We start from the raw sequence: 25,940 nt of genomic DNA on the forward strand, positions 1-25,940 counted from the left end.
TACGATCATTTACTTGTGTAATTAAACCCTAATTTACATCGATATATGACCCTTTTTACCCTTATAACAGTCATTCTTACATTTTTTAAACTAAAATTTAACAATAAATCAACCATATAATAGTACACAAGAACTCTAGAAAATAGATTGATTTTTCCACCTCGATTTAATTATATTTCTTGATTGATTTCATGTTTTTAGTGTGAGACTTCGTGAATGTATATGTGTGATAGCTCGAGTTGGAGTTAGAGATTGATAAAATTGAGGGTTTTTGTTGAAAGTTATGATAAAATATTGGAAATAATTAAGTTGGTTTGGCTTTACTGATTTAGAATTTGGCTTATTGGTTAATTTTGTGTGTGTGTGTATATATATATATATATCTTAAAAATTTTATTTTAATTAATTTCCATTAATTAGTGTGGTGAAGATTCCAAATAAATTGAACAATGCAGCCAGCCCAACGATATTGGAATTGTAATGTCCATCTACAGACAATATGTTACAAAGAAATGTAATTAATTTACATGCCCCCTTGTTAGCCTTGCATAATAGCTTCGATAACTTCACCATAACAAGCCGAAAGAAACACATTTCACAATGGCCCACTAAGAAATCAGAACACAACCGGCCAGGTTTAAATTTCTGCGTAATGAATGTTGCTGGCATTGCCGTCTCACCTTCTTATAAGTATTGTGAACTTTGCCATGCAAATCAAGGCAATTTAAGCGACAAGAAGACGAAGCTAACAATATTACTAAAATGTCATCATAAAAACAACTAAGAGAAGCATACAAAAAAGTCTAAACATATAATCACATAAAACCCAAATAAAAGCATGACAAATTAACATAAATGCCCTTATGCTTGTTCACTAGTTGGCTTGCTGTTTCGTGGTCGCTAATTCTACTTATTATTTGTGAAAGAAAAAAGAAAATAATTAAGTGATAATCACTTAGTAAATAAGAGAAATTATATCATATTATCTCTTATTCATTTCTATATAATAATCTATATTTCACCTGAATTTGGTCATATGGAGTATATCTTCGGACTTTAAACTTTGATGACATTACTTATAATCAATAAACTAGGAAACACTGTCAATCCCAGAATTTTGATGGCATTACAAGACGTAGAACTTGTCTTGCTCAATTAGAAAACACCTTTTTAAATTTGTACATTGTGATGACTTTTTATATATAATACATGTAAAAATTGTGGCAAAAGCATTTATCTTTTACAATATATTTTTTTAAAGACATTTTTTCTATGTCAATTAGACTAGATTGAAACAAAGATTAGGCAAGCCATATGAATAACATAACTAAATAGCCCCCTTTTTATACACAAATCTATTGAACTACAATTAACACAATTTGTACCCCACTACAAGTGTATGTTGGAAGAATTTTATAAACTCTCAGGAAAATATATCGGTAAAACCTAATGGGGATCATTCTCAAATGTTCATTCATTCTTTTACTGTTAAAAATTGTTCATCATTTATGAATCGACATTCATTCCTTACTCAACATCAATGTCTTCATATCTTCACAATCGTTTATGTCTTTGAATAGTCATTCACTTTTATATCATAAATGACTCTCTTATTTTATATTCATGATTGTACCTAATCTTAGAGGTATATTTACCTTTTTACTTACATAAATAATCATGCACTTCTATAGAAAGACGATCATCACGTCTTATTTAACGAGTCACGAATGATTACCTATGTCTTTTGTATAAACATTCATGTAAAATCGACATCTTTGTCTTAATTGATAAATAATCATGCATGCCCTTTGTACGATCATTCACTCGTATAACAAAACCCTAATTTATATTTATGTATGATTGTTTTTATCCATAGAATGACCATTCTTATGTGTCTGGAATGAAAATTTAACAATAAATCAACTGTATTATAGTGCACAAGACCTCTAGAAAAAAGACTGATCTTTCTACCTCGATTTAATGTAATTTTTAATTGATTTCATGATTTGGAATTAGACTTTGAGAAGGTATATATGAGAGTAGGAGTTACAGATTGATAAAATTTAGGGTTTTTGTTTAGAGTTCTGATAGAATGTTCAATATGAGGTAGATTAAATTATAAATAATTTAGTTTGGCTTTATTGATTTAGGATTAGGGTTGGTGGTTAATTTTGTATATATATCCCTTAAAAAATTTATATTAATTAATTTCCATTAATTTGTGTGGTGAAGATTCCAAGTAAATTGAACAATGCAGCCAGCCCAACAATAATGGAATTATAATGTCCATCTGTAGATAATTTGTTACATAACCCCTTGTTTGTCTGGTGAGGCTTGTATAATAGCATCGATAACTTCACCAAACACAACCGGCCAGTTTAAATGTCTGCTTAATGAATGTAGCTGGCATTGCCGTCTCACCTTCTTATAAATACTGTGAACTTTGCCATTTAAATCAAGGCAATTTAAGCTACAAGAAGATGAAGCTAACAATATTTGGAAAGCTGCTCCTTTTTTTCTTCCTGTTGGCATCTCTTAACTTGATTGAAGCCAGTGAAGTTGACAACCTTCAAAGGCTGATTAAGTCTAAAAGATGGAGAAACTCTTTCCGGGCAAATTCTCCAGTGACATCAAGTGTGAAACAAGAGTATAGTCCTGTCTATGTTGGGAGTCAGGATGGTTCAATGGAACTTGATAAGATTACGGCATTGCCTGGCCAACCTAATGGTATCAACCTTAACCAGTACGCAGGTTATGTGACTGTTGATCCTCAAGCCGGAAGAGCATTGTTCTACTATTTTGTTGAGTCTCCTCAAAATTCTTCAACCAATCCTTTGGTTTTGTGGCTCAATGGAGGTAATTATATCATAAGCATCATATTTAACATATTATATCCTTTGCAAAAAGGGGAAGATATACATAACACACGACGACATGATTTTTTTTGTTATTAAAACTTTTTAATTATAAAAAATAGGCTTTTAACAACTAATTTTTTTCTTATTTAAGTTTTGTTTAGTGAGTGTTATGTTAATATTTTACACATTTCTAAGACCAACAATGATGAACTTACAAATTTTTTATAAAAAATTTGAAAAATTTATTGTTAAAAATATAAATTTATTTAATTTTAATGTGAATATAAATAGTTGGATGTCACAATCATGAAAATAGTATTTATAACTATCGAATATGTACCTGTTCTTATTTTTTCTCTCTCTAATGTCAGTTTTTTTTTTTGTAGTGTATCTTAAAATTTTGCTATCTTCTGTAATGGAAATTAATCGAATCAAACTGTCTGATATTTTCAGGACCTGGATGTTCCTCACTTGGGATTGGGGCAATGACTGAATTAGGACCTTTCAGAGTTAACAGCAACGGCAACACACTGTTTCAAAACGGCTATGCATGGAACAATGGTGAGCCAATCTATCGTTCATTCATCATATATATTAACTTTTTCACTTTATTTGTCTTCAACAACCATGAGACTTATTTAGGGTTTCCAAAATACTGTCAGTGGCAAACGTAATCTTCCTGGAATCTCCAGCTGGGGTTGGCTTTTCATATTCAAATACTTCTTCAGACTACGACCACACAGGTGATAACACAACTGCAGCCGATGCCTTTACTTTTCTTGTAAACTGGCTGGAGAGGTTCCCTCAATATAAAACCAGGGATTTTTACATCACTGGGGAGAGCTACGCCGGTCACTACGTCCCTCAGCTTGCTGAAAATATTCTGTTCCATAATATGTTCTCAAACCAAAGTTCCCAACAAATAAATCTAAAAGGAATTGCGGTACGTATGGTTTTAATATTTATATTTGGTAAGACCTGATTGTTCGTGGTATTGGATTGTGTTCGTATTATAAGTCTTTAACTCCAACTCCATTTGAATTAGAATCTTAATTATAAAATTTTTTAACCCCAAACTAACATTTTAATGTTTAGATTAATTTAAGATAATCTAAATTGATATAAAATTATTTATTATTTTCAATCTTTTTTAACGTTTTAATTCGTTCATCAAATTACTCTAACCTATTGTTAATAAAATACATAATATAATATTTTGTTTTATTTATAAATGATTTAAAAATTACATAGTATGACTGTTAAAATATGCTAATAATCTTATTAATCATATTGCATTTTTAATACCAATAACAAAATAAATTATTTAAATAAAAATAATATGAGTAATTATATTTATATAAAAATATAATTATATGTAATTTATAAGGATTTCAATTGTTGTTGACATTTTTTTTTAATATTTTTTATAATTAATCTATGACAAATTATATTAAAGTAATATTTGTTTAAACATTTAAGTTAAGTTATTTTAAGTTACTTTTGTGTCAACTCCTAATTTAATTTCAAATCATGTTAAGTTAACTCGAAATAAATTTCTTGTAAAGCAAACTCAATCTCATCTGATATTTTTCATATTCTATTAAGTTAATATATCGTATTAAAAATAATTATTTCTATTTTTGGACACTTCAGGTCGTTAAGCGATCAATTGTGAATAACTTGTTGCATGGTGATAACTATTTCAGATTGGCAATGGAGTGATTAACGAGATTACAGATGAAATGGGGAGCGTTGATTATATCTGGACTCACGCTTTAATATCAGACGAATCATACAAAGGCATATACAAATATTGTGACTTCGTGAACCAAAATTTTTCGGGAAAGTGTGAGGACTTTTTGGATATGGCAGGAGAGGAGATAGGAGATATAGATGGCTACAACATTTATGCCCCACTTTGTGAAGTTACTATCCAGGACAACAACTCAACTGGTTCAGTAAGTTTATAAATTGCCTCAAATGCTACGCACATTTTCTTTTTATAGGAAAATATATTTGTTTAGAAAGACTAACCACTACTTTTCCGGGTTACATCAAGCAGTTGAAGGATTTTGATCCTTGCTCAGACCATTACGTGGAGTTTTACCTGAATATTCCAGAGGTTCAAGCCGCTCTTCATGCAAATCATACAAAATGGCAGGCTTGCAGGTATTCACGTACAAGGATTATGCCCATCAATTCAATATAGGCAATCAATTACTAAATATTTGTTAGATATCTTACTTAATGAGTCGTTCTTGATTATTTGCATAACAAAACAACGCATATAAATAAAAAATGATTAAATAATATAATTATTTATTTTTTCTCTTATTTTAAAATTCTTTAATCAAAGACTATAAGTTCAATTTATATAAATAAATTTGTATAATTTATATGTATACGTAATATTATTTTTAATTGTCAGACTAACCAAATATATACTATCGGTTTGTTGCTGTGCAGTGATGTAATTACCAATTGGGTCGACTCGCCCTCTACGGTCCTACCCGCCATCAAGGATCTCATGACTTTTGGTGTACGAGTGTGGATATACAGGCAAGTTACTCGTATAATAAAAGATGAATGAATGACTTGATTTATTTGAAAATTCATTTAATTATAGTAAAATACTTTTTATATGTAGGAGGAATTTAATTATAATTCTTTAAATAAAAATAGTGTAAATTAAATATTAATAGTGTAAAAATACTGTATTCAATATGAAAAATTAAAATTATTATACTTCTCGGTTACATGTCTTTATTAATAATTTGATGTTAATTTTGCAGTGGCGATGTAGACGCTGTTGTGCCAGTTACATCGACTAGGTATTCAATAGCGGCCCTCAACCTCACCGTCAAGACTCCTTGGTATCCATGGTACACCAATGGAGAGGTAATGCGAAAAAAATAAAAATTTATATATAAAATTAATATTTGTTTTAACATTTTTACCACCACAATAGAAGTATAAATAAATTTGTATAATTTATTTATATTTATAATATTATTCACATTTATAAGATGATATAATTCCGATGACAATTACAGGTGGGAGGATATGCAGAGGCATATGAAGGATTGACATTTGTGACAGTGAGAGGAGCTGGACATATGGTTCCAAGCTACCAACCAGGGCGAGCACTCACCATGATTTCATCATTCCTTCGAGGAGTTCTCCCTCCTTCAAAATGATTGAATCGTCCCCTCTTCCAAAGCCACAAGGATCAAATCAATGCTAATAAAAAAAATCAATAATATATATGCTTTTTGTAATAAATTTTTTTTACTTAAACTGGATCAGGTTGAACCGATCACATCAAATACGTGAAATCGTAAGTGTAATAACCAATCTCACAACCATTTTATCCGATCTTTAATTAAGAGAATAAAGTTTCCCTACTATCCAATTATAATATATATATTTCTAAGTTATAATATTATATTTTGGAATTGTCTTTGGTGTATTCTACATTTTGAAAGCACTCTGTGGTATGTATAACTTCATTTAATAGCAAGGGAAGCTAATTATAATTGTTACAGTCGCAGAAAACTGAACTTTGTTATACACATTTAATAACGGACACTGATGGTGGAAAAAGATACGAATGTAGAAGTTTAATCATATTATTTTTGAGAAGGACAAAATAGTGTTTTACAATTTATTTTAAGAGAAGATATTAAATTTAGGTTATTAATGGTATGAAATTATCATGGTCTACATGGGCATGAGTTATATTTCATTAATGAAAAGCTACCAATTGACCCCCAAAAAAAAAAAAAGTTATTTAATTAAAATAATCATTTTGGTAGGTTTATAATAATAATAAAATTACATGTTTATAAAATTAATACCATATAATATATTATTATATGATTAGATAACTTTAAAGTAAAAATAAAATAACGCTCAATTACATTATGACACATTTTTTATATATCTATTTTATATATTTAAAATATATATATGTAATATTGCTCTATAAAAAAAAATAAAATGACCTTCCACTTGGGATTCATTTAGTTCGGATTGCATTTGCAAGGGATTGAAAGAATTTTGATCAATCTTAGGCTACATTGGGCATTTTGGAATGAAATTCAATTTTTAGAGTTTTAAGTTAAATGTCCAAGAACATTTAATATATTAATATGAAAAATGATTGTTGAGTTATGCAAATTGGGAGTGCTCGAACTAGATTTTGAATAATTTAGATGCAAAAGAATGCGTGCTTTAAGGATGAGAATCGCCGTTTAATGTGAAAATAGAGTTTAGGAGAATGAGAAAGTGAACAATTGCACAAAGGTGATGAGGTCTTCAATAACCCTAGTTAATAAATACGGAAATAGGAAAAAACTATACAAGAATTATACAGATATGATATAATAAATAATAACAAATATGTTTATAAAAAAAATCATAAAATTTAGATACAAAAAAACTACGAAATGTATGTATAAAGATTTAATACGATACATTATCAATAATATGTTTTTTAAAATACGATAATATCAATTATAATTTTAATACTTTTCATAGATCTTCTGATTAACAATATAAATATAAAATATCTGATTGACTATTAAACCTAATATAACAAAATATAATTATCACAAAAAAATATAGGGAGAAGTTTGCGATTTTAATAACAAAAAATTGGATTTTTTTGTTTTACATCATTATAATATTGTAATAATTAATTGAAAATATAAGATATTTTTTTGTATTTTAAAAAAATCATAAAAATATAAAATATAAAAAAAAACAACAAAAATATGAATTTAATAAAAAAATATAAAATATGTTTTGAATTTAAAAATTCGAAATAACATATTTAAAATACAAATTTAACAAATATACAAATAACTCATATTTTTATTAACCATCTTTATAACTATTGTTCCTAGGAAATGAACGACTGTATGGCCGTATTGATATAGGATTAGCGTTGAAGCCTCGAAGGTTAATTTTGTATGCATTCCTTAAAATTTTTATTTTGATTATTTTACATTAATTAGTGTGGTGAAGATTCCAAGTAAATTGAACGATACAGCTAGCCCAACAATGTTGGAATTATATGGTCCAACTATCGACAATATGTTACAAAGAAATATCATTAATTTTCGCCCTTGTTTGACTTTGTGCAATGGCATCGACATGGTTAAGAAATTAGTCTATTAAGAAACATATTTCACAATAGTCTATTAAGAAATTAGAACACAATCGGCCTGGTTAAATTTCTGCGCAATGAATGTAGCTGACATTGCCGTCTCACCTCCTTATAAATAGTGAACTTACGCCATGCAGAATAAGGCAATTTCAGCAACAAGAAGATGAAGCTAACACTATTTGGAAAGCTGCTCCTTTGTTTCTGCCTGCTGGCATCTCTTAACCTGATTGAAGCCAGTCAAGTTGATAACCTTCGAAGGCTGATTAAGTCTAGAAGATGGAGAAACTCTTTTCGGGCAAATTCTCCTGAGAAACCAAGTGTGACACAAGAGTATAGTCCTGTTTATGTTGGGGGTCAGGATAGTTCAATGGAACTTGACAAGATTACTTCATTGCCTGGCCAACCTAATGGCATCAACTTTAACCAGTACTCAGGTTATGTGACTGTTGATCCTCAAGCCGGAAGAGCTTTGTTTTACTATTTTGTTGAGTCACCTCAAAATTCTTCAACCAATCCTTTGGTTTTGTGGCTCAATGGAGGTAATTATATCATAATCATCATATTTTAAATATTGTTTCCTCTCGTTTTATTTTCTCTTAGCTTCTGGAAGGGAAGCTGATAGAATCATACCACATCTTATATTTGCAGTCTAGGTTTTATTTTGCATACATAAAATAAAATAAATCAATTAATTAATCTTAATTCAAGGATTTATACATAGATTATAAACTAATGAATTAAAAATCTTTAAATTTATAAGAATACCTATAACACCATATAATCGGAGACCGTAGATTTTCCGAAATTATATATGTTTGAATGATTAGTCTTTTTCTCTGAAAACATCTATAAACGATAGCTTTCAATGAGAATATATAACAGGTTAACGGATCCTATCGAAAGTTTAATAAACCTTAAGATCCATATTAATATTATCTACCTATATTATAAACTTTAAATGTATTGAATTTAAGGTTTATTTTTATTAACTTCTGTGGAATATTAATTATCCAGTTTCAAAATCATTAATCGTCAGGAAATTTTCTATCATACAGGACCTGGATGTTCCTCACTTGGGATTGGGGCTATGACTGAATTAGGACCCTTCAGAGTTAACAGCAATGGCAAAACACTATTTCAAAACGGCTATGCATGGAACAATGGTGAGCAAATCTATCTTTCATTCATTCATATATATTTAACTTTTCACTTTATTTATCTTCGACAACCATGAGACTTATCTAAGGTTTCCAAAAAACTGTCAGTGGCAAACGTAATCTTCTTGGAATCTCCAGCTGGGGTTGGCTTTTCATATTCGAATACCTCTTCAGACTATGACCACACTGGTGATAACACTACTGCAGCCGACGCCTATACATTTCTTGTAAACTGGCTGGATAGGTTCCCTCAATATAAAACCAGGGATTTTTTCATCACTGGGGAAAGCTACGCCGGCCACTACGTTCCTCAGCTTGCTTACACGATTCTGCAACACAATATGAACTCAAACCAAACCATAAATCTAAAAGGAATTGCTGTATGTTTGGTTTTAATATTTCTATTTGGTCACTTCTAGTCCTTAAATCGATCATTTGTGAATAACTTGTTGAATCGCGACAACTATTTCAGATTGGCAATGGAGTTATTAACTATATTACAGATGAAAAGGGGGGTTTTGATTATGTATGGACTCACGCTTTAATCTCAGACGAATCATACAAAGGCATATACAAATATTGTGACTTAGAGAGCGGAAACTTTTCAGATAAATGTGAGGATTATTTGGATATGGCATGGACTGAGATGGGTGATATAGATGATTACAATATTTATGCCCCTCTTTGCTGGGATGTCCAAATTTACACTGCCCAAGACAACAATTCAATTGGTTCAGTAAGTTTTATAAATTACCTTATATGCTATGCACATATTCATTTTACATGAAAACATATTTGTTTAGAAAGAAATTAAAACGCTAACCTCTACTTTTCTCAAGCAGGTGAAGAATTTTGATCCCTGCTCAGACTTTTATGTGGAGTCTTACCTGAATATTCCAGAGGTTCAAAACGCTCTTCATGCAAACCATACAAAATGGCAGGGTTGCAGGTACTCACTTAAAAGAATTTTTCACGTCAATTCAACATAAGCAATCCGTTAGTAAATATCTGTTAGATCTAAGTTAAGGAATCGTTCTTGATTATTTGCAACACTAACCATATTTATACTATGGCTTTATCACTGTGCAGTGATGTAATTAGCGGATGGGTCGATTCGCCCCTTACTGTTCTACCAATCATCCAGAATATCATAGCCAGCGGTGTACGAGTGTGGATATACAGGCAAGTACAAGTAATAAACTGAATAAATCAAATACATATGAAGCACAAGATGAATGAAGCCAGTTAAAATAAAAAGATAACTGAACGACTTAATTAATATGGTTCAAATTTTCCTTCACGATTCTTGGTTTACATCTTAATTTGTTAATAATTTGATGTTATAAATGCAGTGGCGACGTAGACTCTGTTGTGCCAGTTACATCGACTAGGTATTCGATAGCGGTTCTCAACCTTAATGTCACGACTCCTTGGTATGCATGGTACACCAATGGGGAGGTAATATAAAAAAAGTGTCTACATATATATATATATAGAAAATCAATATTTGTTTTAACATTTTTACCATCACAATGGAAGTAGTTTGAATTTAGAGTTAAGGGTTTAAGGTTTACAGTAACATATATATGATGAAATTATGATGATAATTACAGGTGGGAGGATATGCGGAGGCATATGACGGATTAACATTTGTGACAGTGAGAGGAGCTGGACATATGGTTCCAAGCTACCAACCAGAGCGCGCACTCACCATGTTTTCATCATTCCTTCGAGGAGTTCTCCCTCCTTCAAAATGATTGAATCATCCCCTCTTTCTAAGTTGCAAGAGTGAAGTCTATGCTAATAAAAATTTCAACTAAAATAAAATTCAATAACATATCTCTTTTTTTTTTTTGTACCAAGGAAACTTTATTTGAATCGAACTGTCTTTTTAACGTTAAATCGATTATACCAAGTATGTGAAACCATGGATCTAATAATCGATTCTGTAATCACTGCATTCAATAACATTTTGGTTTGTACCTTTTTTAAATATCAATCTATATATGATATGATATCATATCTTTTAGATTTATTTCTCTTTAATCTTTAATTTAAAAAATAAAATTTCACTACTGAATTTATTTTAAGAGAAGATATGAAATTCAGGTTATTAATGAAAAATATGAAATTATGATGGTCTACATGAGCATGAGTTATATTTCATTAAGGAAAAGTTCAACCAATTGCAAAGAAAAACTACCAATTGAAAAAAAAGAAAAAAAACAAGTTATTTAATTAAAATAAACGTTTTGGTAGGCTTATAAGAAAATAAAAATGACCTTCCTTCTTGGGATTCATTGTTCGGATTGCATTTGCAAGGGATTGAAAGAATTTTGATCAATCCTAGGCCACATGGGCATTTTAGAATGAAATTCAAATATTAGAGTTTTTAAGTCTAATGTCAAATAACATTTAGTATATTACTCTAACATTTTAATTGGGGTGTAACATCAAAAGGTATGTTTTGAGAGTATTTTGGTTATTTAATTTTTATATGCAATGGTTTAAGTTGTAAAAATTATATAAAGTATTCAATTAAGGGGTGGAATGATCATTCATAAAAATGTAACACCTATTCCAGAATTAGAGTATCATTCAAAGGGATGAAATATTATCTATGAAGTCGAGATTAGCTATTTTGATAAAACATTTGTTCTAGTCAGAGGAACGTCCATTCCAAAGTATAAGTTATCAGATAAACGTGATTTCAAAATAGAATGACACATGATTTAAGTGAGATAATTACTTGAAGTACCTATTCCTAAGTATAGAATGCCCAATCCAGATGATTATTTTTGAAATTCTATATAAAAGAGTCACATTTTTTAGTGGAAGGTTTACGTTGTCATCCATTTTCAGATCAAAGAGAGTGAAAGTGTGATGTTGTTCAATTCTAAAGGCTCTAAAAATTAAATATTTTATATTTATTACGGAAAAAAGGTAAATAGAATCCCTCATTTTAGTTTATTTATGAAAGTATGATTTAAAAGATATACAAATAAATGTTATATGGTTTTGGAATTTTGAAACATGTAATTGATGAATGTTTCATATCTGATAATTGAAAATTTGGCTTGGATATTGAAGGTAAATATGAGACTATGTATAAGTTAGGAATTAGAATCTATGATCTTGAGAATGCCAAATCATGTGTTACAAAATCCATAAAATGGCATGCAAGTATTATGATGGGCTGATTAAATGACCTATAGGTAAATTAATATGAAGAGTGATTCTTGAGTTCACAAATTGGGAGTGCTTGAACTAGCTATGGAATATCCCAGACGCAAAAGAATGTATGTTGTAAGGATGAGAATAGTCATTTTATGTGAAAATAAAATTCAGAAGAATGAGGAAGTGAATGGTCGTTCGAAGATCGATGATGGACACCTATTTTATAATATTGTTTATAGAAAATAAACGAGTATTAATGAGTAGTGAATAATTATTATAAAGGAAAAAACACTCGTTCTGTTATAAAACAATGAACAGTTATTCTAAGTTCATGAACAACTATTCTACAAGTTATTTTGTAAGTTTATAGAACTTTAATGAGCTTTAAACTGTGTGAACTAAGACATAAGTTATAAGAAATAGTCTTTAGTTGTGTGAACTAAGACACATATTATGAGAATGAGTAATATATTGTGTGATCTATGACTCAAGTTATGAATATCTATACCATATGTTACGTGATATATAGCAAACCATACATTGTGTGATCTATGATGAAAATTATAGACAAGTATGTCATATACTGTGTGATCCATGACATGAGATATCAAATAAAAAACCATATATTATATGACCTTTGACTTAAGAAGATAAAAAGTGAAAACGTAAGCATGAAAACATAACTTAGCCAACTATGGGCTTACTTGTGCGCATTAACACATATTCTCGTCTTAGAGTGAGCATAAAGTATATATGAGGCATGATTTTATAGTTGTATACAAAGGATTTGCTTCCACGATGACACTTTACATAAACACATTTTCTCATGAATTGTTTTCACTATGGCTATTGTAAAGGGTACCTGTGAGATGTTTTATACATCAACTAATTATATAGTGATATATTATTATTGATATCTAATTTGTTACTTATTTTATATACATATAATTTTATTATTTATATTTATTTTAATTAATCTATGGTTATTTTTTTCTTTTGAATGTTAACGTAAGAGCATAAAAGTAATTAAACTCATTATTTTAGTATTTAAACTCCAAAAACCAAAATTTGAACGTAATTTATTAATAGAGCCTGAGAGAAGGAGTAAAAATGTTATTTTTGAAGTTTAAGGGTGCACCTATTACTTAGGCAAAAAAAGGGTGGGAGATGTGTTCAGCCTATATGCTTAAGGCAACTAGGCAAGTGGAAGAATACAATAATGAAATGGGGAGTTCGGTGGATTTTCGATAGTCGTGGGTGTCACTTTAATTTGTAGAAAGCTATGGCCAGTTTCTTTTCTTGTAGATAGCATTTTTTATTTTACTATCCAAACTAAATAGTATTTTTTATTCCAACGATCTTGAAAATCAAGTTTAAGCGAAGGGCAAAGCAAATGGAAAAACCAACACCTGACGGAGAAGAAGCCAGCGGCAGCTCCAACTGGAGTGAGGCTGTGGAAGACCTGGTCGCAATAGGAGACACAGAAGCCGCCATTTCTCTCCTCGAAACCACCGTTTCGAAACTTGAAAACCAAGAATCGGCCAACGAGTCAATCAATATTCAGTTAGCTTCTGCTCTTGCTAACTTGGCCAATCTCTATTCCTCTAAAGGTTTCTCTCTTAAATCCGATCAGCTTGTCTCCCGTGCTTTTCAAATTCGGTAAGCCGTTCTTTTTTTAAAACCTTTTTAGCTATCTGTTGTCCGGATTGTTGAAATTTATGTTTTTTTTTTTTTTAAATTCCTTCAGTGATGCAAAAATTGTAAAAAAGGACTTAAAGGAGTCTTGGGAGGAGTCTGCTCATAATAGGCCTCCAAATGATGGTAGTTTTTACCTTCATTTTTATTCGCTTGAACTAATAAATCGTACATTTGGAATTAACTCGGATGCTTTTTTTAGGAAATTTTGAGAAATCAGCAGAAGAAAATTTGCCTCAAGATGAGTCTGCAGAAGATGGTGAGTTTCATTCCATATTGTTTCAGTTTTTGTTTGAATAAATTGCTTGCCTTGTTATTTAATTGGGAACTACATCGGGTTATTGATATTGATTTTGTTTAGTTGGTCATGGCTTTATAGTTTTTATAATATGGAGTTGTTTGGAATTAATATGAAGATGATTATGAATTAGAATGTGGTGTAAATAACTACAGATTGGGAAGCTATTGCTGATCGTGCACCAAATGAATTACTCTCCTCCCAATTCTTACCTGAAGTATCAAATCTTTCATTGGAAGATACGAAAGTTCAAGCCCCTAAACGTCGTGGAAGGGGAACATTCTCATATAAAAAGAATGAACTTTATAGTGATCAACAACATCATAAAACATTTGTTGAAGACACAGAGGATGAAGGTGTGAGCCTTACTTCTGAAAGGAATCCAGATTTAAAACATTGTAAGTCATGTTTTTCCATGGTTTAATTCAATTGATTGTGCTTGTTAATACGTGTTTATATTCCTAACATCTAGTCATGGTCATTTTGGATCTCGGTGTGGGATGCTAACGGTATATAAGATTGATATGTTATCTATATTCATATGAGCTGAAGCTTTATGCAATTTCTCTTTCACAAGACAATGAATTAATTTCAGGAGATTTATCATCTAATTTTTCTCAATTTCTTTAATAAGTTTTGGAAAATGCTCTTTTCATAGTTGCTATGATCAGGAGTTTCAAATACTGGATGAATGAATCTTCAGATATTTTTTATATAATTCATAAATTATAAATATGTTTTAAAAACTTGGAGATAATATTGCAGCAGAAATCCTGAAAGAACTTTCATACTAGTATCTTGAGGATAATTTTTTATCAATCCAAGAGTAAATAGTTATTAATGTTAAATGACCTATCTTGTGAGTGTTTCAACTATTTTATCTTTTGTATATAAATGGTATTATAATCTATGGTGCCAGACTATTAGGAAAATATAATGCTTAGAAATATAGAGTTTTTGATATTGAAATGTGCCTATGATCAGTAGCATTTGATTTTCCTTATTGTCTCTTATTTAGCTTTGGTGTCACAGCTTCTTTTTCTTTGCTTTTGAGCTATAGGTATCCTTGAAAATTTCCACCTTGTCTTTGGAAATCTCTTTTAAGGCTTAAGTAGTGTGCATATCGTCATTTAGGCAGTTGCCTTTTTTCTCCTTTCAACCGAGGATAGATTTTCCCTTGTGTGATTTTTGCTAAAGGGGGGAGTGGCTTCATTATATATGGTTTTTTTCTATATCCTTTGCATCCCATGGGCATACCATGTAATAATATTCTCTTCCAAAAATTTTGTGGGGGCATTGCGCCAACTAACATCATGATCTGATTCAGGCATACTTTCCCAGATATTGTATAGGTTGTAAACATCTGTGCCTTGTTTGGTATGCAGAATTGGTTTTCATTGAGCTATGAATTTGATTATAAATAGTACTGTCTCATATTTGGTAAAATGTGATTAAATTAGCTAATAGTATTGCAAATAAAAACTGTTTTGTTTGATGTTTTTATCAGTTAAAATTTCTGTGGTTTATCCAATAAATTTAAGAATATTCATTTGCTTATTTTTCTTCATTAACAAAAAGGTAAGGCAAATTACTTCTATTTTTCTTATATCATTTTGTAGCCAAACATGTCCTACAATACAATCTCGTTTACCCAAAAATAGGAATATACCATATATAGTACAAATATATTCAATCTCATATCTAATCAAATCCTGCATACCAAACAGGATTGATAGAGATAACAAATCCCATTTACATGGGACTGTATGGTGGTAAACAAGAGGATATATATTATAGCTCCATACAATGCTCAATTTCATGAATAATCCCATCAACTAATCTTCAAGACTGGAGTAACTGATGCTCTACTGTTAATGTGGAATTTGGATAATGCTTTCTTTTTTACTAATCTAAAGATGGTTTATTTTGATTTCAGCCAAATATGGTACTCGCCATGTTCTTGTTCTGGCTGACTTTTCACCTAGTATCAGGACAACAGATCTAGAAAAGCTTTTGGAGGAATTCAGAGACCACGGATTTGTTATTCGCTGGGTCAATGATACAGTTGCTCTTGCAGTGTTTCGTACACCATCAGTAGGTAATTAAATTTTAACTGGCTCCTTTAGTTTTTTTAATCTCTGGCTAGCTTTGGTAGAAAGAATTAATAAGCAAATGTTTTGTTTTTTGGATTTGCTTTGACTTTCAGAGGACCGCATTGCAGTCTGTTTCTTTAATTTAGAGAACCAGAGGCTTAGTATTAAGAATTTAGTTAAATTTTGGATGCCTGATGCTGTCACTTTTATTTCAGAAAATGTCAGAGATGACAAATGTATGGTTTGAAGGTACTAGATTTTTAAAAGTATAACAATTGTGCCATGTGATTATAGCATTTTCATTAAGGATTGATGCTCTTCCAATAATATCCTTCTTTTTCAAGTGTGTATAAATTTTCTTTGAGATTAATCAGCTGAGGCATCTAATTCTTTTTCTGACTTCAAATAGGATGACGAGAATATTGAGAGTGACTGGTCTTATAATTGTGATTTTTCTTGTCTGCAGCAATGTCTTGTGATTCATGCAACAGTAAATTTTTTTGTTGTACTGGTGTGCTAGTGCCTTGCTTACATACAATCCTTTTTATTTACTTTTGCAAGAGTTGTGATTTATAGTTGCATCATTGTTGTTTATTGTAAGGTTTTATGTTCTGTTCAAATTGGAAGCGTAGCCCATTAATAATCTGAATGCTGCAGCACTTGAGGCAAGGAATCACATTAAATGTCCATTTACTGTACGTATACTTGATGAGGATGACATCCTTTTGGGCTCAATTTCAACTAAAGGTAAATTTTATAGGCTTCTTCTGTCTTCTGAATTCTTGAAACTCAGGTACAAGCTTTGTTTGGAGTATAGACCTGAATAAACTGTCAATTCTTCCACCAAATGTGACACAACTCATATGAAAAATGGTAGTATTAAGATAAGCTACATGGATATCAAATATAGCTAGGTTCCCTGTTGATGTGATATAACTATTAAATTTTAAGTGAAGCACTTACGGAGTGTAAGAAACTATACAGAATATTGTTCCCACTAAACATATTTTGTATATCCACTTAAAGTGCCATAGCTTTAAATTGAACAAATTGATTTTTTTTTCATCATTGCTTGTTCAACCATTTTGTCATTATTTCTAACGAATATTATTTCACTAAGTGGAAACTATTGGGATTTAGCAGTCGATCTTTATGTGGCACTAGATTTCTTGAGTCATTTCTTTTCTTTTGCAGTCTACTGGTCTTCCGACTTAGGCCATTGGTCTTCTATTAAAATCTTGTTTGAGGCATTGCTGTACTATAATTTTTCCCAATTCAGTTTGTTATTCACTGTTCATACCCTTATATTCATGGTAAATAAAATGCAAATCTATCAGCCTCTACTGGTAGTCTAAACTGCACCACCATTATCTTCAATTTAGGCTTCTACTTATTCCTCTTTGCTCAACTTCATTGGCCTGAAATAGAGTTTTCATATGTTTTGACTTTTACTTTGCTCAACTCTATATAAAGCTGGATGACCCTTCTATATGATGGTATCAAAAACATAATGTCCATATCCATTCGTCTGACACTTACACAAGTCTGAAGCTCGGGGCCCTTCCTCTAGAATTTGTTCATTTCCAAATTTCTGCTACTGGTGCTCTATATACATAAGCATCTAGCTTCCGTAAAGTCAGTGACCAAAAATTGTATATTTGCATTTTCTTAGGACTCTGGATTTGGACCAAGATGTCAACTCACTTGCTTCGTTTCCTGAGTGATTAGAAAAGTTTGGCCATTCCCTTGATTCCGAAATAATAATTTTTACAAACTATACCGTATATGTGATTTTCAGGTGCCCCCAAAGTTGTGGCTGCTTTTGGGTTTTTGGTCCATAAATCTTGTAAGCTGAGGCATATCCCTCCTCTTGAGAAAATAGTTGGCTGTATTCAAGCTTTTCTGATGTCTCTTTACAGAACAGTAGTAGTACCGTCTGCCACCACAATTAAATAAAATTATGATTTATATATTTGCATTCATGTAATTAATTTATTACTTATTTCTTGTTAGCAAAATCAATTGAATGAACTATACACCCTAAAAGAAAAGGTCTCTTGTTTTATTTGTTTCAAAATTTATCAATCTTGTATTGTTCATTTTCAGATCTGGAACCTCCTCGTCAAAGGCCTCAAACATCAGCAAGAACCGCCCAGAGGTTAATTGCTCAGGGAATGGGATTGAAGTTGCCTTCCAGTTTTGGGTCTAGAGAACTGAAAAGCCAGGAAGAAGCCAGACATAATCGAATACAGATGAGGCAAAAATTGAGAGATGATGCCTGGGGTCCTGATGAAGTAAACTAGGTTTTATATTCCATTGCATACTATACTTATATTTTTTTACTGATTCTTCACTGATCCACAAGTTTTCCTCTAGTATGAAAGAGCGAATCTTGAAAGAGTGGGAAACTTTTGTTATATGATGGTAGGCTCTGTAAACTGCAATGGTGATGCCGCTGCAGTTTCTGTTGCTAGCTGTAATTAACATCTATATGGTGGTTCATAAATATTGCAAAACTTGTGAAAGCTGCGGTCTATGCTACAGTGTTGTTTTAGTAGTGTAATTTGCTACATAAATAATTTCACCTAGTGTAATTAACATTTACATGGTGGCAATCCTCAAATGCATCATCTTAACCTTCGATTCATTTACAAAAAAAGTTTCTAATGTTTTCCAAATATCGGTAGCAGTAACATGAAGAAATGGATGCTCGGCCATTATTCTTCATCTGCAAGAATTGTTTGCCACTTATGCAAGGAGAGAGAGACATGAGGTGTCCAAGTCCTTATTCAAGGGCAAAACACATGTCTTATATACCAACGTTTAATGTGAATTTAATACAAGAAGTACATCAAAGTACATGTCTTATATATTTTATAATCTATGATACAATTGAATTTATTAGAAATAATGAATTGTGCGAATTTATTACCTAGGATTTAACCACATAATTGTCTCTTTTTTTAAAGTAATTATATGTCTACGAATCCGAAATTCTAGTAGCCATCGTTAGGGAGGGATTCTCATTTCCTGAAATCGCTGGAGTCGGCTCGTTAACAGTAACGCAAACATAAGGACAATCAACCTTTGCCGGAGGTTTTACATCGTCTTGTTGTCGTATCTGTGATTTTTCCGGTGACAAAGTGGCATCAATACTTTTAAAATTAGCCATTGATGCTAGCTCGTAAACAGACTGAGCTATTTTTTCTGTGCAAGCAACCACATCAATTAGTAATGAAGCCACAGTGGCCACTGGTACGGCTGCTGCGAGGTCAGTGTCGCCCCATACATTTGACTTGAATAAAGAGCTTAGGCTTTTGGCAGCGGACTTTGAGTTTTTGAGGTGGATACTAGTAGCTGCGGAGGGTTGACCCATTGTTTTGATTGCCAATGCCAGTTCCTTCAGTGCCTTGCCAGATTCCAAGCTCATTTCTCTGTATACTTCTTCAATTTTATGTCTCATTTCTGATGATGTCTGCAATAAACTAACAATATGACAGGACTGTAGAGAATTTCCTGACGTGAGGTAACTGTAAGGTAATTTTATAGTTCAATAATAGATAAAATTAAATAACCAACAAAAATAAATCTAAAATACTTCGTATTAGAGTTTTTGGTTATTAAAGTTTTAATGGGATACTTTAATAATTTTTTCTTAACTAGATCAATACTTTAGTGTTAAAAGAATTTTTTTATTGAAAATCGTTACAAGAGAGATTTTGGGAATTGAAAATGAGTTTCAAGTAATTTTTAAAGGTTCGACGAATTCAGAAGCATGACTTATGCAAATCTTTTTACTTCCCTAACTTGGATTTTGTATTTAGATTAAATTTATATATTTAGTTTAGATTGATCAAAATTTAGTTTGACGAGTACGAGTCAAGACTGTGAAATGCATGTATTTTTTCTGAGATACAGAAGGTAAAATAGTACTTGAATTTCAGTGTTGAGGTAGCCATTTAGAGCATCAATTCGATAGGCACACTGGCGGGTGAGAGTTCCGATTTTGAGGTACAGATTCCATGGATGGCGAAACTGAAACTGACCATGTCCCGGTTCCCATTTCGCATGGTTAGCCTGCCAATGATAAGAAAAACGGACTCTTTAGACTATTAGAGAAAGACACGGGGAGAAAGCATTTTACTTACCAGTGATTCTTCAGTACTCTTTGAAGTGAGAACACTTTTATATTGCTGCAAAAATGACCTGTCATCTTCAGTCTCTCCTTCCTTTGGTGTTTTAAAGAATTCATTTCCAAATTCTGAGAAAGCACCTTTTTATTATAAAAAAGAAAGATTATGTATATAATGTTTGCAGTGTGTCAAGTGTATTATACCTTGTAGGAAATTTCCAAGTTTTTCTATGTTGGCAGCAATGAGATTGTGGAGGTCTAGGCCGGCCCAGACAGGGCAAATTAAAATGCAGATGATGACACAGACAGAGCCACCTATCAGGACGGTCGAAAGCCTCCTGCTTGCTATCTTTATTATATCATCGTCTCGAAAGCCCGATGCTGATATCATCGAGAATGTCAATATAAATATTACCAGCGCATAGTCATATTTCGCCTTGATCTTGGGGAAGAACCGTATAAATGTTGATGCTGCGGCTGAAGACAAAGAAGCCATTAGAAGTAGTTATGCTTTAGGTATATATGTTTGATGTTTTATGTACCTTGCAGGAAGACAAAGAAGCCAAGCATTATAGGCTCGGCTATTTCTCCAGATAAACAAGCTATTTGATGAGCTACAACGCTTAGTGCCCCACCAATTAATGTTGCAAATCCCCTGTTCAGACCTTTTCCAAGAGTGGCTCCTGAAAATTATGTGTGGAAAAAAACTGAGTCTAGTTGCTTTTGTCTTCTTATTTTTAACTTGTAAAGAGATGAAAAAATCTGAAACTTACCCACAGAGTATTCAAATACAAAAACCACAGTCATTAAAGCCCAGGCTGCAGAGACGCCAAAATCATTATACAGTGGGAGTAAGTAGAAAAGCAGTGAGACAACGTTGAGTGCAAGTCCTACTTTAAGTGAATGAGCAACTCTTCTTGGGTCATCTTTCCCCAGCTTTATTATCTGGCTAGCAAGTTCAGCCACCTTGGGCTTCAATTTCTCCGGCAAGCTTTTCAACGGCAGCCAAGCACGAGCAAAAAACCCTGTTTTCTCAAGGCTTGTAGACTCCATTTCCAACGCCTAGATTAGAGGCAAATTTGCATGAACTGTGAACTAGACCTTGAAAGAGGAAGAAAAGAGAGAAATAATGGATGGCAGGTGATGCTTTTCGTGGTGCTATACCGACCTCTTTATATAGGAAGAAAGCGCATCTTATGGGGGTCTCCATGGAGTTGGTCGAGTAGCAAAATGGGCTCACACAGGTTCAAATTCCTTCCTGACAGTATTTCATTCACTGTAGACAGAATTCTACCTAATTTGTTCGATTAGTTTCGTACCTTAATAAACATTCCGATTCGGATGAGATTCCTCACTAAAAATAAAATCCCATAAAAAACTTTGAATCATTAAAAAATTATAATTTCAAATGTGTCATTGTGGTAGAGTTCTATTCTAAGTTCCGAACAAGAACAAAGTAAATTTCGTAACTGAGACACTGACTGGGTTGAATGAAAGCGCAACGTAGAGAACTCTTCACCTTTAAACTTCGTGGAAATATGTACCTGCAGATTTTAATATTATGACAAATGCACCTACTTAGACTTAATCAGAATAACATATAATAAACAAACCAATGGCGAAGCCAAGAAGTCTAATAAGAGAGGAAAATGTTAAATAAAAAAACTAATAAAAATTTTGGCAAAATGATATTATATTATGAAGTCAAAATTTATTGACAATAGTTAAATCCAGTATATATTACAATTATTTTTTTTTAATGTTTTCATGTTTTAAAAGTGCTGTATGGCGATTTCCTTTTCCGTACTACGAAATATGACAATTATAATTTAGCAATACAAAACTAAAACAAGGGATGGAAAAAATATTAAAGAAATGGCGATAACAGTGAAAAAAATGGAAGTTTTGCGCACCAAACTTGACGGTGATGGTTTGTGATGCAGGGGATAGTAGAATTAATGGACATTCTACAAGATAGGAACAGAAGTTCTAAATCATAATGAAGTCATTCCTGAGATTGGAACCGACGTTCAAATCATCGTAAAGGTCATTTTCTGTTAGAGTGGGTTGATCATAGGTCGTGTTTAGGATGTTTAATCAATAGTTATAACACAAAAAACTAAACAAGATTGTTTCTTATTATTGAGTAAAATGATTGGTATATAAATGTATAAATTAAATTTTAACATAAATCAATTGATTTTATATAATATGAATTTTAATCTTTACATTTATAAACACAATATATAGTTTCAATATGGTACCAAAGGACGGGTCAAACGATAGGTTTAACAGTCTAAGTATTATTGGATACAAGTGACAACACACCTAACCAAAAACTAGTTGAGCCAAAAAGCAGGTCTAACACCCTAGATAGTTATACTTAAGCGAGAGTGTTAGAGACTCAAATAAAAAAAAGAATCACACATCTAATAAACTTGAGTAAAATGAGTGATATATAAGTGCGTAGATTGGACCTTAACACAAGCTAATTGGTTTTGTATAATATGAGTTTCAATCTTTACACTTGTAAGTGTAATATATATTTCTGACACCTATTAGAATGGGTCGATCATAGGTCGTGTTTAAGTTATTTCTATCAAAATGGGCCAATGCACAAATAATTGAAAGACACATAAATCTATACAATATCGTTCAATTATTTTGATCAAATTTTGAGTGATTTTCATGTCAGAAAATTATCAGGGAGGTAGACGCACAAAAGGTCAATCGATAGTTGAAACTAATTAGTCATCAAAAAATGTGACTGGAAAAAATCAACCCTAGAGGAAAAAATACAAATTTTTAAATTTTGGATAAAAAATTATTAGTTTTTTAAACTAAAAGAAAAAATAAGAAAAAATTTTAATTTTAAAAAAATATTTTATTAAATAATAATTTTACCTTTAATTTTAATAAAAAAACTTTAATTAAATAGATAAATTTTTAAAATCTTATAAATAAAAGTTTAAAAATATACCAAACCACGTGGGAATAATTTTTCGGCATTTTCGAAATAGAAGTCACTTGAGTGACATTATTTCAATTTATATTATAGTATAGAATAAGAATTACAAAACAAAGACATTTATGTATATGTAAATAGTAAAATAATAAAATATTATTTTTAATTTTAATTATTTAATTATATAATAATATTTAATTATTTATATATAAAATTATACACTTGACACTATTTAATTCTTAACACCAAACCGAATAGCCTATCAAATTATGATTTAACCGGGGCTTATTTAAATTAAAAGAATTATAGGCCTAACAAAAACTATGTTTAAACCCAAGACGAATTGGCCCAACTAAACTTAAAAGAAATTGGGTTAATGCCAACATTTATATGCTTGAAATTGTTACATGGGCTAGTGCCTAATGTCTCCAAAAAAGTTATACATACATAATGATAAATAATAAACAAACAACAATTGCCCATATTCAACCATGCACGCGATTCTACATTCCCAAGGGAAACATTTCAATTCCATTGAATTTGACATGCCATAAATGCAACCAATTACTTCAGCAGTTATAATAATGCAACCATAATTTTAAATGGATGCCCTTGATAGGGGTTGAATCTCCTATGTGTTCCTATTATGACTTAAAGTTATTGATTTCATCATGTTTTGAATATTTCAGGAGAGCAATTTTAGCTCTTGATTAGTTTGTGCGGGAATGGTTTAGTTTTTCTTTAATGCATCTTTCAACTCCATTATGTGCATCTTATGACTGGAATATATCTAACAAACAGCAATATACTCACAAAACCAACAATGATACACACTTACACTTAAGCATGCCATTATGTTTGCCCAAATCCCTATCACATCCACCAACATTGGGTTGTGACAACTCACCTCCACTCAAAAATGGTGCATACACTTTCAGACGAAGATGACGCATCTTTATCTTAGATGAAAGCTATTCGTCTTTGTCTTTGACGAAAATAGCCAAAGATTGAAGGGAGAGTGATAGGGAGGGAGAGAGAAGACGACCGATGATTGGAGACTACGAATGGTCATCAGAGAGAAGAGGGAAAAAACTCTAGGGGGAAATGATCATTTTTCAAATTTTGGGTGAAGAGAAAATTGTAAGATTTTTAAATCTGAAAAGAAAAATGTGATAAACTTTAATTTTTTAAATATTTTTAGTAAATAACGATTTTATCTCTAATCTTAACTGAGATTTTTAATAGAAATTGACCAACAAGTGGATGTTTGAGTTTTTAAAAATTGACAAATGAGACTTTAAAATTACATCAAACCTTGGGTGTGAACAAGTCTTTTGGCCAATTGTAAAAACGGGTTATTCCTGCCACCAATCCTTTTTCTTGAGAAAAAAAAGGCAATTATTAGAATTTTCTACTAAAGAGTTTGATTAGTAATAGTCTAATTTTAGCAAAGAGAACTTCTTTTAGTGAGATAATTTAATTTGAAAAGCTTTCCTTGACAACTTTTCAAATTCCTTTAAAGAATCAATTTGTAATAGTTAGTATTAACCTAATCCTTCCTGAAAGTAAATGACCAAACAATTCTGGTACTATTATGCATGGTGGATTTTTCCACCCCCGCATTTTTTACTTTGGCTAAAAGAGATGGGAAGACATTAAATGTCTTAGAAACTTAGCTTGGAAAAAACTATTTTTACTGGCTGGAGGGGCGGCAATTCTCCTATAAATACCCCCCCTCTCTTCATGTAATACACACACATTTCTTGCTTTTTCTTGATTCTTTCTTACTTCTACCGTGGCTTTACCTTAATAAAATCATAACTTTTTTTTGGCAATTCAATCATTTTCCCATTTATTTCATTATATTTATAACAGGTACTACGTTAAGAACTAATTTATTATTTTATAAGCAATAGCCATAGGAACATGTACCAAGTGATAAGTTAGATAATGGAGTAGGAACTTCGAATAATTAAAAATAAAAAATGTTGTAAGGATAATTTATTATTTATTATTTTTAAGTGATAAATTAAAAATAAAAAATGTTATAAGGATAATTTATGTTGTGGATGGAAAATGAAAGACGTGGTGTTATAGAAATTTCTATATTTAAGTTTTTAAACAAAACAAATAAATAGATTTAGTAAGTTGGATTTCATGGAATTAGCAAAAATAAATCATTAATCACATAAACTCAATATTATTATGGGTTTAATAAATAAATCAATTGATATATACTTTAGGTATAAAATGATGATTCTTTTGTAAGTGTTTTATTATTATATAAAAAATAAATATTAATAATTTTACATATATTATTGCATTCACATGAAACCAATATTCTTTTTATTCACAAATTAAAAAAAAAAAACTCAATCATAATTTATATGGGTAA

At 31.2% G+C, this 25,940-nt stretch overlaps 4 protein-coding genes across 4 annotated transcripts; 3 read left to right on the top strand and 1 right to left on the bottom strand.

The window, feature by feature from the left end:
* The first annotated feature begins 3,310 nt into the window (after nucleotides 1-3,310).
* On the top strand, nucleotides 3,311-6,073 carry LOC123226303 (serine carboxypeptidase 1-like). The gene is made up of 7 exons (XM_044650817.1): nucleotides 3,311-3,419; nucleotides 3,521-3,801; nucleotides 4,565-4,816; nucleotides 4,921-5,027; nucleotides 5,325-5,417; nucleotides 5,651-5,756; nucleotides 5,912-6,073. Exons 1-7 carry the CDS (start codon nucleotides 3,344-3,346, stop codon nucleotides 6,053-6,055), a joined length of 1,059 nt encoding a protein of 352 aa, XP_044506752.1. The 5' UTR covers nucleotides 3,311-3,343; the 3' UTR covers nucleotides 6,056-6,073.
* Nucleotides 6,074-8,368: 2,295 nt separating this feature from the next.
* Nucleotides 8,369-10,942, top strand: LOC123226390 (serine carboxypeptidase 1-like). The gene is made up of 8 exons (XM_044650902.1): nucleotides 8,369-8,567; nucleotides 9,084-9,191; nucleotides 9,294-9,565; nucleotides 9,658-9,921; nucleotides 10,025-10,134; nucleotides 10,275-10,367; nucleotides 10,538-10,643; nucleotides 10,799-10,942. Exons 1-8 carry the CDS (start codon nucleotides 8,396-8,398, stop codon nucleotides 10,940-10,942), a joined length of 1,269 nt encoding a protein of 422 aa, XP_044506837.1. The 5' UTR covers nucleotides 8,369-8,395.
* A 2,751-nt stretch (nucleotides 10,943-13,693) lies between these two features.
* Nucleotides 13,694-18,971, top strand: LOC123224747 (coiled-coil domain-containing protein R3HCC1L). Its single transcript, XM_044648449.1, has 7 exons — nucleotides 13,694-14,021; nucleotides 14,110-14,183; nucleotides 14,260-14,316; nucleotides 14,511-14,753; nucleotides 16,292-16,453; nucleotides 17,106-17,195; nucleotides 18,555-18,971. The coding sequence occupies exons 1-7, from the start codon at nucleotides 13,756-13,758 to the stop codon at nucleotides 18,749-18,751; spliced, it is 1,089 nt and encodes a 362-aa protein (XP_044504384.1). The 5' UTR covers nucleotides 13,694-13,755; the 3' UTR covers nucleotides 18,752-18,971.
* A 416-nt stretch (nucleotides 18,972-19,387) lies between these two features.
* On the bottom strand, nucleotides 19,388-21,633 carry LOC123226304 (aluminum-activated malate transporter 2-like). Its single transcript, XM_044650818.1, has 6 exons — nucleotides 21,354-21,633; nucleotides 21,123-21,263; nucleotides 20,785-21,057; nucleotides 20,597-20,709; nucleotides 20,382-20,525; nucleotides 19,388-19,923 (listed from the first exon to the last, which is right to left on the bottom strand). Exons 1-6 carry the CDS (start codon nucleotides 21,631-21,633, stop codon nucleotides 19,429-19,431), a joined length of 1,446 nt encoding a protein of 481 aa, XP_044506753.1. The 3' UTR covers nucleotides 19,388-19,428.
* Nucleotides 21,634-25,940: the final 4,307 nt, after the last annotated feature.

The sequence above is a fragment of the Mangifera indica genome, chromosome 9 (genome assembly GCF_011075055.1).
Source record: "Mangifera indica cultivar Alphonso chromosome 9, CATAS_Mindica_2.1, whole genome shotgun sequence".
Lineage (NCBI taxonomy): Eukaryota > Viridiplantae > Streptophyta > Magnoliopsida > Sapindales > Anacardiaceae > Mangifera > Mangifera indica.